Source organism: Solanum lycopersicum, chromosome 1 (genome assembly GCF_036512215.1).
Source record: "Solanum lycopersicum chromosome 1, SLM_r2.1".
Lineage (NCBI taxonomy): Eukaryota > Viridiplantae > Streptophyta > Magnoliopsida > Solanales > Solanaceae > Solanum > Solanum lycopersicum.
Window position 1 is genome coordinate 25,277,975 of NC_090800.1, and position 15,132 is coordinate 25,293,106.

At 32.2% G+C, this 15,132-nt stretch overlaps 1 protein-coding gene across 1 annotated transcript; it reads left to right on the forward strand.

Moving 5' to 3' along the window:
- Positions 1-3,114: 3,114 nt before the first annotated feature.
- LOC109119550 (uncharacterized mitochondrial protein AtMg00810-like) lies at positions 3,115-14,675 on the forward strand. Its single transcript, XM_019212163.2, has 5 exons — positions 3,115-3,142; positions 3,374-3,667; positions 3,758-3,946; positions 14,114-14,253; positions 14,469-14,675. The coding sequence occupies exons 1-5, from the start codon at positions 3,115-3,117 to the stop codon at positions 14,673-14,675; spliced, it is 858 nt and encodes a 285-aa protein (XP_019067708.2).
- The last annotated feature ends 457 nt before the right edge of the window (positions 14,676-15,132 follow it).

Genomic DNA, 15,132 nt, shown 5'->3' on the forward strand with positions numbered 1-15,132 from the left:
TTTTGTTAGCATGATGTCCATCTAAACAATTGTATATATTAATGTAATTATATAGTGATATGAATTAGCATGATCATATAGATTTGTTGTAGAATTAAAGGAATAAATATTGTAATAGAATAGCTGATTTAGAGGGATACAAAGAAGATTTAGAGGGATTGAATGACAGATTTGTAGAGATAGAATAGCTGATATTTAGGGATAGGAATGACAGATCTTTAAGGATTTGTAATATTTATTTTCTCTATATAATGGAAAGACTCTCACTTTGAGAGGCATTCAGCAAAATTGACATGGTATCGAGCCATTTTCAGTGCTTTGATTATTAGTGTCTTTCATATGTGGTTCTTTCAAGATTTTTAATTGAAAAGTATAAGTACTGCCTATTGTTAGTTACCAGTTAGTCCTAAGTATCTTGGAATCTTAGTCTTGGTCATTCAAGTTATTTTGCATCATTGCATTTCTATTTTTCTTAGCTTATCAAGAATATGTTGTTATATCAGTTTGAGTTTTTCCATATTAGTTTCACAAGAAAAAATAACTCTGCCTGGGAATTTCAATTCCAAATATTTGTCACTGGAAATGAATTATGGGGACATATAGATGGAAGCGATCCTACTCCTACCGATCCTAAAAAGCTCAGTCAATGGAAAGTTAAAGATGATCGGGTGATGACATGGATTTTAGGGTCAATTGACCCTCTTATTGTTCTTAATATCAGGACATACAAGACAACAAAGGCTATGTGGGAGTGTTTACGAACGATTTAGAATCAAAAGCATAGTGTAAGGCGATTTCAGTTAGAGCATAAAATTGTTATGTAGTCACAAGGAGGTCACCCTGTTCAAGATTATTTCTCTGAATTTCAGAACTTATGGGTTGAATTTACCAATATTTTTTATGCTAAAATAACTTTTGAATCTCTCTTCATCATTCAAGGAGTTCATGAACAAAGCAAGCGAGATCAATTTTTGATGAAATTACGATATTAATTTGAAAGTGTTCACTACGACTTTATGAGTTGTGATTCATCTTCTTCGTTGGATGTCTATTTTAGGGAATTACTTCGTGAGGAGAATTATCAAGGAAATGTTGTCACTGTTGCATTTGCAGCTCAATGGAAAGGAAAGGGCATGGATATGACTAGAACTCAATGCTAAAGTTGCAAGAAATATGGTCATATTGGTCACAATTGTGGCAAGAAGTTTTGTAATTATTTTAAACAACTAGAACACATTATCAAAGAGTTCCCTACACGTCCTCAAAATTGTATTGCAAAGGCTTTCCAAGTTGGTACAACAAATTATCTTGTCAGCATTTTCAACTTTGGGAATACAAGGTAATTAGGTAATATCTAAATTTTGGCTTATTAATTCTAGCGCTTCCAATCATATGACCAACTCAACTGATATATTCATAAACATTCGTGATTTTAATGATCCAACACAAATTCATCTTTCCAATGGTAGTAATTTACCCATATTCAAGGTTGGGGATATTACTGGAACTATCAAGAATGTTTTTGTATCACTAAAGCTCTCCATTAGTCTTATTTCAGTTGGCCAATTGGTAGATAACAATTCTAATGTGAACTTTTCTCATAATAGTTGCCTTGTGCAGGATCAGGTGTGGGGGACGATAATCGCGAAAGTGCCTAAAGTTGAAAGACTGTTTCCTTTACACTTTTCTATTCCTCGTGTTCAGGCTTTTGCTTCCACCACCGCTAAGAATTAGGTTTGGCATAAACGTCTAGGACATCCAAATTCTATTGTGTTATCTCATTTGTCCAAATCTGGTTTATTGGGAAATAAAAATTAATTTTCAGTTTCTTCCTTTGATTTTTCTACTTGTAAATTAGGCAAAGGTAAAACTCTTCATTTTCCTAATTTTCGTAGTCGTGTTGCAATGTATTTTGATGTCATTTATCGTGATGTTTGGGGAATTTCACCAGTTATTTATCATGCTCATTTCAAGTACTTTTTGACATTTATATGGCCATAGTCGGTTTACATGGGTGTATTTTCTTCAATCAAAATTTGAAGTGTTTTCCATATTCAAGAAATTTTGGCTTACATTGAGATTCAATTTTTCACATGCATCAAAATATTAAGATCTGATTCTAGTGGAGAATATATGCTTCACGAATTAAATAAATTCCTACTTGAGAAAGGAATTGTATCAAAACACTCTTGCCCATATACACCACAACAAAATGGGGTTGCTGAGTGTAAAAACTGTCATTACTCGTACTTTATTGAGTCCTCTGTTCCATCTAAATATTAGGTTGAAGCCGTGTCTACTTCTGTCTATTTGATTAATAGATTTCTATCTTAAGTGTTAAACCTCGAGTCTCCATATTATCGTATTTTTCACAAATATCCTAACTATCACAGTTTTCATATATTTGGTTATGTTTGTTTTGTGCACCTGCCTCTTTCTCAACACAATAACTCTCTTCCAGTCTACTAAATATGCTTTTATGGGCTATAGTACTTCATAGAAAGGATTATTTTATGATCCAAGTTCTAACAAATTTCGTGTTTCTAGGAATGTTATGTTCTTTGAGAATCAGTATTTCTTTCCTACTCATATTGAGTCTTCTATTTGTCCGTTTCTTCTTACTTTTGAGGATTTTTCATTGTTTTCAAAGTGGTTCACACCAAGATTTGTGTATGAACGATGTCGTCCAACTTTACCCAATCCTGAAACAGATCCGCCGCCTGACACTGCTCTATGACCAGAATCTGAGATTTTTTCAAGGCCTGCTCCTCTTGAGCCTTCTCGACGATCTACTAATAGTGTCTCAAACACCTAAATGGTATGTATTTTCTTTTACTTTAACCACCATCATTATTCCTACATGTTACTCACAAGCCTCCAAGCTCGAATATTGGCAAAAAGCACTGGAGGAGGAACTGTTTGCTCTTATAGAAAATGACACATGGGACATTGTTTCATGTCCTTCAAATGTCCGCCCTATTGGATGTTAATGGGTTTATTCAATTAAAATTCATTCTAATAGAACTCTTGATCGGTACAAAGCTCAATTGGTTATTCTTGGTAACAAACAAGAGTATGGGGTGGACTATGAGGAGACTTTTGCACCCGTAAGAAATGGATGTCAAAAATGCTTTTCGCCATGGTAATCTCAAAGAAGACATTTATATGAAACCTCCATTGGTTGTTCTCATCGCTACATCATATGTACGCAAGTTGAAGCGGTCTTTGAATGGATTAAAACAAACTCGAAGAGCTTGGTTTGATAAGTTATGATCTACTTTGCTACAATTTTCTTTTGAGCGGAGAAAATATGATTCGTCTTTGTTTCTGTGGGAAACATCTACATGTTGTGTTTTTCTTTTGGTGTATCTAGATGACATTATCATCAGAGGAATTGATTCTTCACTAATCACTAGCCTCCAACAGAAGCTTAAAGATTCTTTTCATATGAAAGATCCTCTCAACCTCCAACAGAAGATTAAAGATTCTTTTCATATGAAAGATCCTCTTACATATTTTTTGGGTTTGGAAGTTCATAATGTTGCTTCAGGCGTGTTTTTAAACCAATACAAATATACTAAGGATCTGATTTCTTTGGCTGGTCTTCAAGATTCCTGCTCCGTAGATACTCCATTGGAATTGAATGTGAAGTATTTTCGTGAGAAAGGCAATCTTCTTTCTCATCCAACTATGTTTCGACAATTATTTGGAAATCTAAATCACCTTACTATTACTCAACTGAATATTTCTTTTGCAGTGCAACAAGTTAGTCAGTTTATGCAAGCTCCCTGTCATCTCCACTTTGTGCCTGTTCATCACATCATTCAGTATCTTTTAGGAACTTTTACTCGTGGATTCTTCTTTTCAACTGATTTTCCTATTCGTCTTAATGCTTTTAGTGATTCTGGATGGGCAGGATGTCATGATACTCGTTGTTTAGTCACTGGTGGGTGCATGTTTCTTAGAGAGTCATTGATATCTTAGGAGAGTAAAACGCAAGATCGTGTATCAATATCTTCAACATAGATTGAATATTGAACCATGTATATTGATTGCCCTAAGGTTGTATCGCTTTGTGGATTACTTGCTGAGATTTGATTTCCTGAATCTCATCCTACTCCTCTCCATGCTGATGATACAAGTGCTATTTAGATTGCTACTACTCCATTTTTCCACGAGAGAACCAAACACATCGAAACGAGAAGCTGCAGATAAAGGATTCCTTACTCTTCTACATGTGTCTAATGATCTTCAAATAGCTGATGTGTTTACAAAATCCATGGCACGACAACACCATCAGTTTCTAGTAGGCAAATTGATGCTTCTTGATCCACCAACATTAATTTCAGGGGGGATGTTAGTATGATGGACATCTAAGCAATTGTATATATTAATGTAATTATATAGTGATATAAATTAGCATGATCACATAGATTTGTTGTAGAATCAAAGGAATAAATATTGTGATAGAATAACTAATTTGGAGGGATATTAAATCAGATTTAGAGGGATTAAATGCATATTTATAGAGATAGAATAGCTGATATTTAGGGATAGAAATGATGGATCTTTAGGGATTTGTAATACTTTATCTCTCTATATAATGGAAAGACTATCACTTTTAGAGGAATTCAACAAAACTAACAATTTTGATGTTTATACAAACTTCTCATTATTATACAAAAAAATTGTAGTGTCCTTTTTTTACCTTCATAGGTTTGATCAAATGGTGTTTTGGTTAATATCGTCTTTTCTTTTCTCATAATAAGATTTGTATTTTGAGGAATATAACAAATACACTCTGTAGATAAAGGATTTGCAGTTTATATGAGAGAAAAGATTGATGTAGGCTTCATATTAGCTGCTAAAACTCTAATGCTAGTTCCCTCACTATGGAAATCAGTTAACAACTAGCACTTAGAGACAAACATCTTTCATGCATCATTTGTTTTAACTTAACGGATGTCTTAATCTGAATTATTCAGATTCACGCAATCAAGTGTAATTTTTTGTAAGAATTAAGTGTAGATATTTTTGTTTTGCTTAAAACCGCTTAATTAATCTGATTACGTCTGAAAAAGAGAGAGTCTTCATATTTTTCAGTCTCTTTTAAAATAACACTCTTTATTTCACAAAATCATACATGCCTCGTGCTTCTCTTCTCCAGTATGTTTCCACGTTTCTCCTCCTCCTTTCTCAAGTAGATACCAATCTTTTTATACTTGAATTGTTAAGTTTTCATAATCTTTATCAGTATTTTTTTTATATTTCTCTTATTCACAACATCTTTTGGTTTATCATGAACTCTTATTACAACAAATATTTTATTCTAGCATTATCAACTTTGCATAGACTCCTAGACATCTTGGTTCTTAATCTTTGTGGCATCGCCAACTTACATTAAAAAAATATAGGAACATGTTCCATTGATCATAAGCTCATGGGAAGTAAAGAGGTGCCTTGAAAAATAGCATCTGTTGACCAACTGCAAATCCTTGCCTATTCAGGTTGTCTACTGAAAGACACCCATTGTCTAGTTTGATCTAGCAGAAGAACTTAATCTGCATTGGTAGATTGATCTTCTAACATATACTTGACTATGTGACCATAGTTGTCTATAACATTTATTCACTGTAAAATGTACCTTTGCTTCCCCATCTTAGCCTATATGGTTCACATTCATCAATACTATGAGCTTCCACATTTGGTAACATTTCCATGTAACTCACGTTACATAAAATTAAAATCCCAGGTGTTCCCTTTAGTCCAACTCTCAATAGTTTATGAAATAATTATCCTAAAGCATCCCAATAATTTCTTTCCACTCAAATCACCTCATGTTGCTTGGGTTCAATTAAATTGCATTCTTTAGAAGAACTTGCATGTCACGCCCCGAGATACCCTCGAGACGCGGACACGGAACCTAGGACCACAAGTGATCCCAAGCTAATACTACTGGCATGATAATTAGCATACTAAAGATAATAAACTATTACAGAAGATAAATCATACTTAAAATTAAAAGATGAGGAATACCAATATTCTATAACTGAGATATTTGAAAACAATGAGTTTAATATAAAAGAAATATTAACTCAATACTTAGCTGAATCTAACTATGTCTGAAAATAGTCTCTAAACTAGACTAGAAATACTGAGACAAGCCCCAGCTAAATCTAGCAAAAACATAAACTAATTTACTAAAGACTGAAATGAAACTCATGACTGTTGTCCTCGGAGAATGAGGACTCACCACTGAATCTTCTGAACTAGAGATCGGGAAATCGATCTGTGCGTGATCTGGATGCTGAGAACTTGAACCTACATCACGGGAAGATGTAGCGCACGTATGCGTCAGTACTTGAAAGGTACTGAGCATCTAAGATAGAGTAAAGCTGAAATAAAACATAACTGAACAAGCACAAAAACAAGTATAATAATCTGAACGTGATATGCTGATTTTTGAGCTTACTAGAAGCAATGACCAGTTTATAACATGCTGAAACTGAATACTGAATATACTGATAAATGGTCAATGCAGAGAGTCTGACTGAACTGTGGGAGCTACTAATAACTGATAATAAAACCACATGAGCTAAAAGTGGAGTCCGATGTATACGCCCCATCGAGAGGACCCAATATACCCTGCCAAAGGAATAGACATATGCTGGCGTGATCACTATACTGATTGCCCACATAGGGGACTTACAACCTACTTGGCTAGTAGTTTTGGAACTATTGGGTACGCTAATTCCTAGTCCAACTCGGTATTATGCTACTCCCAATGAATTCTGTAAATTAATTGATTATATCTGAATTTTTGTAAATACTGGATAGCTCAAAACTGAACATGCAAACTGAGAATGCAACAATTAATCTGGCAATTATGCATTTATAACTGCGACATGTATATCTGAAATGTCTTAAATATCTGACCTAGCATGTGTTATTCAAGAACTAAAGAAATACAAAGCTAGGGTTCTGAAATTCATGCAATAAACACAATAAAAACATGATAATCTGATTTTGGAACATAAAACTAATAAATTCATGAAGTTCTAGAAACCCTAGGTTTAATCCTAACCAGAGAATCAAGAATCTCACTGAAAACTAGGAACCTAATGGGTGAAAGGAACCCACTAATGAAATCCCACATGCCTGGTGATGAAATCCGTGGAAAAATACTTAAGTTTTGGGACTGGAATTTCTGGAGGTTCTGGCGTTCTTGAACTAGGGTTCTTGAGCTTTTTTTTTCTCCTTTCTTGCTTCTAATTTACTAAGTTTTGATTTAATGATTTCACTTGGATATGTTTTAATCATGTTTCTAGGCTTAAACTGACTAAAATATGATGATTTAGGGTCAAAACGACGTAACTTAAGGTTTAATAGGAGTGGTCAAAAAGACCCCTGGGAAGGTTTCTGTCGGGCCTCACAACAGCCAGGAATAACTGTCCATCGTGCGCACGACGCCCCGTCATTGGGTCCGTCGTGAGGGCTTGTTCGACAGACTTTTACTAAAATGGGCATAACGTTTTACTCGGAGGTCTGATTTTATCAAGGTTGGTAGATATGGAAAGATAATTCAATTATCTATCTGTGGGTAGGTTATGGCAGACCTAATTCACATTTTGTTAAGAGTTATGATCATTTTATGTTTACCTCACTGCATTTTCCTTTAACTGGACGCAAATTTTCCACCTACGGTCAGACCTACGGACCGTAGGTCCACCTACAAACCATGATTCTCATCCATAGCTCTTGTCAGAGAGTGGTTGAAGGGAGTCTTGATCGACAGTCACGAACTACAGACCGTCGTTTGACCTACGGACCATAAGTCCGTCCGTCGTCCAAGACTTAACCAATTTTGCTAGGCTGAAATTTTTAGGAGTTTCTGATCCCATCGACGGTTGTGCAGGACGGACCGTGGTTCAGGCTACGGTCTGTCGATGCCACCGTTGTTAGCACCTGCATATTTTTCTGAAAAACTAATTTTGGGTCTGTTTTTGCTACGGGGTGTTACATTGCATATATCATCGAGAAAATTGGAAGGTGTTGCAAAATATTTTTTGAGCTAAAGATTATGACTCCCTGTGATATCGTGTTTGCAGTTGCACCGGTCTCATTTCTTCCAAACTTGAAAGTGTTGAGCGTGAGGTGTACGAAGTTGTCTAAACATGCTTTAGATATTCTCTTGGAGAGGTTTAGAAAGTTGAAAGTGTTCAACATATCACATTGCATAGTTTCTGAATATCTTACTCCACCTGCACTAATGAAAATTCTGACCGAGCTTGTAAGTTTTAAGTTTGGATCGCTTATGTAGATCAACCCAACCCGAAAAAATCCAAGAATTTCTTTCTGTATAAAAAAAACATGAAGAAAAAGATAAGTATTAATCGAAAAAGGGGTAGGAATAGTTACTATGTAACTGTTCTAACATTAATAATCACACCTTTTTGAATTAATTATTTTCTTTTCGTTTGTTGGACGCTTCAGAAAGCAAAAAAACAAAAAGGTTAATAAAAACTCTAAAGTTTAGATCAAAGACACAATAAAACATTTAGTTTGGAAACTATCTTTTTTCCCTAGTGATTCAAAGAAGGATTTGGAGCAAATCATTCAGGTCGTGAATTCTCATTCCGCTGCAACAATCAAAGGCATACAAATCTTGTACTAAACGTTGTTTAAATACATTCATTGGCATCAGAGCCACGGTTAAATGCTCCATGATAGTATAGTTGAAATTATGTACTCATTCTGTGTTATAAATATATATACATATATCTTGTGTCAAAAATATGTATATGAAGATTAGTATATATTTTCTTTAAAACAATGGTGAAGTTTAATTCATAAGTTCAAAGAAAATTGAATTTTATTCTAAATCTAAGAACATACCTTCAATTCTTAAACTTTGTATTCTGAAGATGAGATGTCTTTTATTTTTTGTTGGAAAAACAATCAAATATATATTTTTTTATTTAGGGTAGAGAACAATTTGTTTTTACTCTTGTCATAGATGAAGGAAAATAGAGAATATTTTTTTCTCTATTATAAATGAAGCGTGAAGCATTTTGATCTGTTTTTTTTCCTTTTTAAGGTTTCAATCTAAATAAAAGGTTGAAAAGGAGAAAGAGTTTGAGTTGGATAAGGACTTGAAAAATTCAATTGTTCATATGTTTATAAAAAAAAAAATTTTAAAAAAATTATTATAAAGAGTTTAAGGGACAATAATACTCGGTTTATTGAAAATTAAAAAAAAGGAAAAATAAATGGCCCCACACACATTTTTTTTAAAAATTGGGATGTATAAGATTTTTTTCCTTTTTGATTTTTTGTCTTTTTTTTGCAAAGATCAAGATTCAATTTATATAATAGAGAACCGTAGGCCAGCTTATGTGGCGCAATCACAAACAAAAATTCTCTTTTAAATCAGTTATTTTCAAAATTAGCCTTCCGTTTCATGAAAAGTTTTGATTTTTACTAACATCGTGACATTTTATGAAAAGTTGTGAATTCTACAAAAAGTTGTGACTTTTTATGAAAAGTTACGACTTTTATGAAGAGTTGTGACTTTTATGATGAGTTGCAACTTTAATAAAGAGTTGCGACTTTTATGAAGAGCGACAACTGTAATAAATAGTTGCGACTTTAATGAAGAGTTGCAACTTTAGTAAAGAGTTGCGACTTTTATGAAGAGTGACAACATTAATAAAGAGTTGTGACTTTTATGAAATATTGTGACTTTATGAAAAATTGTGACTTTACAAAAGAGTTGTGACCTTCTTGATAAGGCACAATAAGCATTTATTGATACTATCCTTTGTTGTTTATAAATACAGAAATTTCCTCTAATTTTAAAACAACGAAAATTTTGAACTTCTTCTTCTTCTTCTTCTTCTGTAGAATTATATTCATGTACTTTGCTCATGTTGAATGACTTGCGTGATACCATTGTTTTTGTATCAACACACTTGTGAATAGAATTTCTCTATCCCGAGAGGATCAATTCCTTAAAACTTTAGGTAGTAGAATGGACTAATTTCTTAAGGGAACAATGTGCATTCACCGGGCTCTATTTTTCCTTTATGTTTCATTTTGTTACTAAAGATTCTTGTATGTTGTTTACATCCACTAATTTATGCTTACTTTTTATTTTTTATTTTATTTTTGTGTACATGTTTTAAACTTTGTTATTTATGTTTATGCTTTTGATCATTATGTTGAAGTAAAGATATGTTAACCAAGAGTTTGATGTAATCATTAGACTATTAGTGTCATGTAGATTAGAATTTTTAAACTTGTAAAATAAATGACTTTAATCTATTTAATGTTTAGTGGCTAAAAGATCCATGAGATGTGCAACAAAGGACTTTCAGTTTTCAAAAGTTAGGGTGGTTGAACACTACGTTAGAGTTTTATTTATTCAACTTTCTATCATATCGAGGTATTCAATCGATTAGTGACATCTTATATTTATATAAAAGAGAACCCGAAGCCCGCTTACATGGCGCCACCAGAAACCAGAATTCGATTTTTAATTTTTTTATTTCCAAAATTGGCCTTCCATTTTCATGAAAAGTTGTGACTTTTTTTTAAAAGTTGTGACTATTATGAAAAACTTTGACTTTTTTTAAAAGTTGTAACTTTTATGAAGAGTTGTGATTTTTGTGAAAAAATCATACTTTTATGAAAGATTGTGACCTCTCTAAAGGGTTGTAACTTTTTCAAAGAGTTGTGACATTTCCAATAAGACACAATAATTATTTGTTCACACTACGCTATGTTTTCTATAAATAGAGGAATTTATTGCCACTATAATTTGTACGTTTTTCCCCACTACAGGGTAGTCAAATTCAAATGCATTAACTGAATTTTTTTGTAGGAAGTCTGTTTCATTCTTGAATGTTTTCATGTAGCTTAAACTTTACTATAAGTCATAGTGATTCAACTAACTATGATAATTTCTTTTTTCTATTGTGGTGACCTTTTTTTAACTCTCTTAAATTTTCAGGAAGGATGATTGAAAATTGGTTTTCTCTTTTGTCCCTTTCTACAGGTTTCTTCATATAAACAAAGGAAATTGATTTATATTGGAATGCTACATTACTACTCTTAGACCTCTTAGTGCACAACTCATACACTGCTAAATTGTTGATGATTGATCATTATATTTGGTTCTTTAGTAACCAAATCTTTTATTTCTATTGTAATTATATATATATATTTTTCAAATTCAAATATATTGATTAAGCTTCTTATAAATTGTATTTCATTTCTCAAAGTTTTCTTCCTCCTATTTCTTGAAGTTTAATTTTTTTTTTTACTTTAAATCATAGTGATGCATGTATCTATTGCAACTTCTTTTTGCTATTTTTGGTGACTATTTTTTTTTGAATTATGTTCAAAATTCAAGTGAGGAAGATTAAAAATTTATCTTCTCTTTTATTTCTTTCTGCAGGTTCTCTTCATATACTTTTCGAGAAAATTGCTTGTGGGTTCTGCTATATTTGATAGCAGACAACAACAAATATAACTAATACGGAATCAATGATGAAGTTTGTTAAAAAAACCCAAAAATTGTTGCTGTCTTGCTTGCCACAGTTAGTATATTATATTGATTATTTTTTTAGATACAAACATTTTGTATGTCACTGTACTATTTCTAGGATATTTGTATAGATACATTTTTTATTGCAAGTTAACTAATTTTTTATATTTCTTCTTCTCTTATTTTTGAGCATAAAAAGATATTAAGTTTTGGTGAAACTAACAAATGTCTAAAATACACTATAAACAAATATTTTTTATTGTCAATAAATATGTAAATTAACAAAGAATGCTACAACATTTACCGACATTAATTAGTTTCTATTTAATTCAATGTTTCTATAGACTTTAAGGACATTTATACAAAGTATCAATTGTCTCTAAAAATATATATTTAATAATAATTAAGCTATTAATTACCATGAAAGATTATTTTTGTTGTATTGATAACTCATTCTTTTGATAAAATTTTTAAATTTTGATAAAAAGAAAAAACTCTTTCTTTTTTATTCTTTCAATTCAATTAAATTTGTGAACTATAAACTTTGATACAACCCCAAAAGATTATATTTTTCACACATGCCATTTTCTTCTTGATTGTTAGGAAAATAAGGTCTTTTTATAATAATTTTCGATATTTGTGTGTTCAATTGATCAAAAAATTATATTATGAGATTTTAATATGTTTGTGTAAAAATTTTGATTTACTATATCACTTGTGAACATTTAGATGTCACCTACTGCTTAGTTGATAATTGCATTAATTTTTTTTAACTACCTACTATAACCATAACAATAACTATGCTTTAATCCAAATAAATTGGGGCCGATGATTTGAAACATTAAAAAAACCAATGACTATTTTGAAACAATGACAAAAATTTTTATGATAATAAAACTTTTAGGGTCATTTTAAGCATATACTTGATATGACATACAATAGTAAAAAAATGATTGATTGAAGTTCATAAGAAAGGAGTCCAAGATCGTCCATTAAATTCTGTTACTAATGATCTTGTATAAGCCTGATTTTTCACTTTACTTGGGAGTGTTGTTGTTCAAAGGTTTTTGGTCTATTTTTTAACGTCTAAAATTGTTCTTTATAATTTCATACAATTTAAAATTTTTCATTACATCATACCAACCATTTACATGGAGATTTTCTTAAACTTCTATCTCATACTTCAAATCTATCTACGACTCATATTTTTTGTATAACAAAAATAAAATATAAAAAATATAGCACTTAAAGATTTCGGAGAAACGTTTTTCATAAAGATAAAATGTTTGTGCCAATTATGTATTGAATATACGATTATTATTAAATGATCATATGTAAGCTTAATAAAGTAGTTCAATCCCGTGCGAAGCACAAGTAATTTACCTAGTTATTTTTATAAAAGAAAAATACAATGGTTTTGTAGTATTTTTTTTGTTAACAAAGTATCCATTTTAGTATTTAATTTAATATATGTTTTATCAAGTGTCAAATAAGATCGTGGTTCATTTTTTTAAAAAAAGGCCATGAGTAATCTTCTTTATTTAATAAAGAATAGGGATCACTTGTTCTTTGACTAGATTATAATTTTAAATTAGTTTAATCCTTACGTTCCTTGAACATTTCCTTGTCTTTCACGAAAATTTTATACATATGTTGTCACATTAAATGATATCAACCATATTTTCATTTTGTTCCCATTTCAGATATGGCTTAATGGGAACATGCTCAAACTACTCCAAGTGGGAGATCTCAATGTCGAGCAAAGGGACAAGGTGGAAGAGTAAGTCATTGTTAGACATATTTTCGAGGGCGTGAAATCATACAGATTGGTGTCCCAAGGGATATACAAAATCTGTCAAGGAACCTTAGGTCCATTCGAAGGGAAAAGGAGTGAAAATTTGAAAGAGTTTGAGTCATTGAAGATGTCCCCTAATGTGTCATCACGTGATTTTATTCACCTTTTTAAAATAAAATGGGCTGAATTGACGGATTATGAGGAAATTTCATATTGGAGAGCCTTAGCTTATTTAACAGGCACTCTCTGTGAACCTTGGGGTAGTAGATTAACTGATGTTTATCATGACATATGACCTAGTGAACCTTTTAGCATTTACATTAGTTGTCTTGAAAACTTGTGGGAGGATTTCAGTCTTTGAATTACTTATAATCTTTAGTTGCTAATTTGTTTTTCTTATATATAATTTATGTAGCTTGTACTAATATCAAATTATGTTATTAATCTTAAAAAAATTCTTCTTATCAAAGTCTACAATATATTAGTTATTTACATTAAGAAATTAGATTTGAATTTTGATTAAATATTTAATTTGTAGATGATGATTGGACGTATACATATCTTTTCGATTTTACATTAAGTATGAAATCTTTATGAGAATGATTTTGCTTAAATGTGTATGTCGCTGCATAATTGAATTAAAATTCTTGCCTAATTATATGTCAATAACAAACATAGCATCAAAATGTATCATTGCTGACTCAACCAAAGGTGAAAAACTTAACGGTGATAATTACGACATCTGAAGTCATAAAATATGGTATGTACAGGAGGAGCAAAATGTTTTGGAAAGGATAAAGCATGTTTGAATGAAACAGAAGAGGTTAATACTGCACAACACAAAAGGGATCTTGAAGCTTACAAAGCTTGGAAGAAGGCTAACTCCAATGCACGTGGAATAATAAGTTCTGTAGTTGATGATCTCATACATGAATGTGAGGAATTCCCTACTGCTCATGCTATGTGGACACTAACAAAAACCGTCATGATCAAAATATCAAACAACACGTTAGGTTAATGTCAAACATGATAGCTCAACTCAAAAGTGCTGGACATGTTCTTTCCTTTGAGCAATAAGTTCAGACATTAATTCGGTCTCTACCCAATAATTGGTAACATTTGAAGGTTAACTTGATCCATAATGATAGCATCACAAAATTTTCCAATGTTGCACGTCATGTTGAACTTGAAGATGAGCACCTTGGTACTGTTAAGACTGCTCTTCTAATGCCTTTGCGGCAAAGTCAAGTGGTACAAAATCTTCAGGTTTCAAATGCAAGAAAACTGGAAAAGAAATGGGAAAGACAAAGAGACTGGAGAAGGACCCTCTAAGAAAAAGAAGAAACGAAATTCCAAGAAAGGAAACCTTTTGTTATGAAGAGAGACAAGAGCAAATTGAAGTGCTACAATTACCAAATGTTGGGGCATTTCGCTCGTGAATGCATGAGCCTAAAACGGTAGCATTTCAAAATAATGCATCTCTAAGTGCTACATATGTTTTTAGCACTTCTTTACTAACTGAACCTTACCTTATGTGGACTGTAGACTCGGGATCCACCAACCACGTATGTCGAGATAGAGAGGCGATTGTGGAGTTTCGTTGAGTTTCATCTAAATCAAGGTGGATCTATGTAGGAAATAATGGTAGGCTTGAAGTCAAAGGTATAGGCACTTGCAAAGTGGACTTGCGTGGTGGTCGTTCCTTAATGTTGCATGACGTACGATATACTCTAGAGATTCGACGAAATTTAGTGTCTGTGTCTATTCTTTTAGACATTGGTTTTGTTTT

Bases quoted from the DNA above. Each gene is read 5' to 3' on its own strand.
- LOC109119550 (XM_019212163.2), top strand. From the start codon at position 3,115: ATGGATGTCAAAAATGCTTTTCGCCATG. The intron at 3,143-3,373 runs GTAATCTCAAAG...TGGTGTATCTAG, and splicing joins CAAAAATGCTTTTCGCCATG to ATGACATTATCATCAGAGGA. The intron at 14,254-14,468 runs GTAGTTGATGAT...TAACATTTGAAG, and splicing joins CACGTGGAATAATAAGTTCT to GTTAACTTGATCCATAATGA.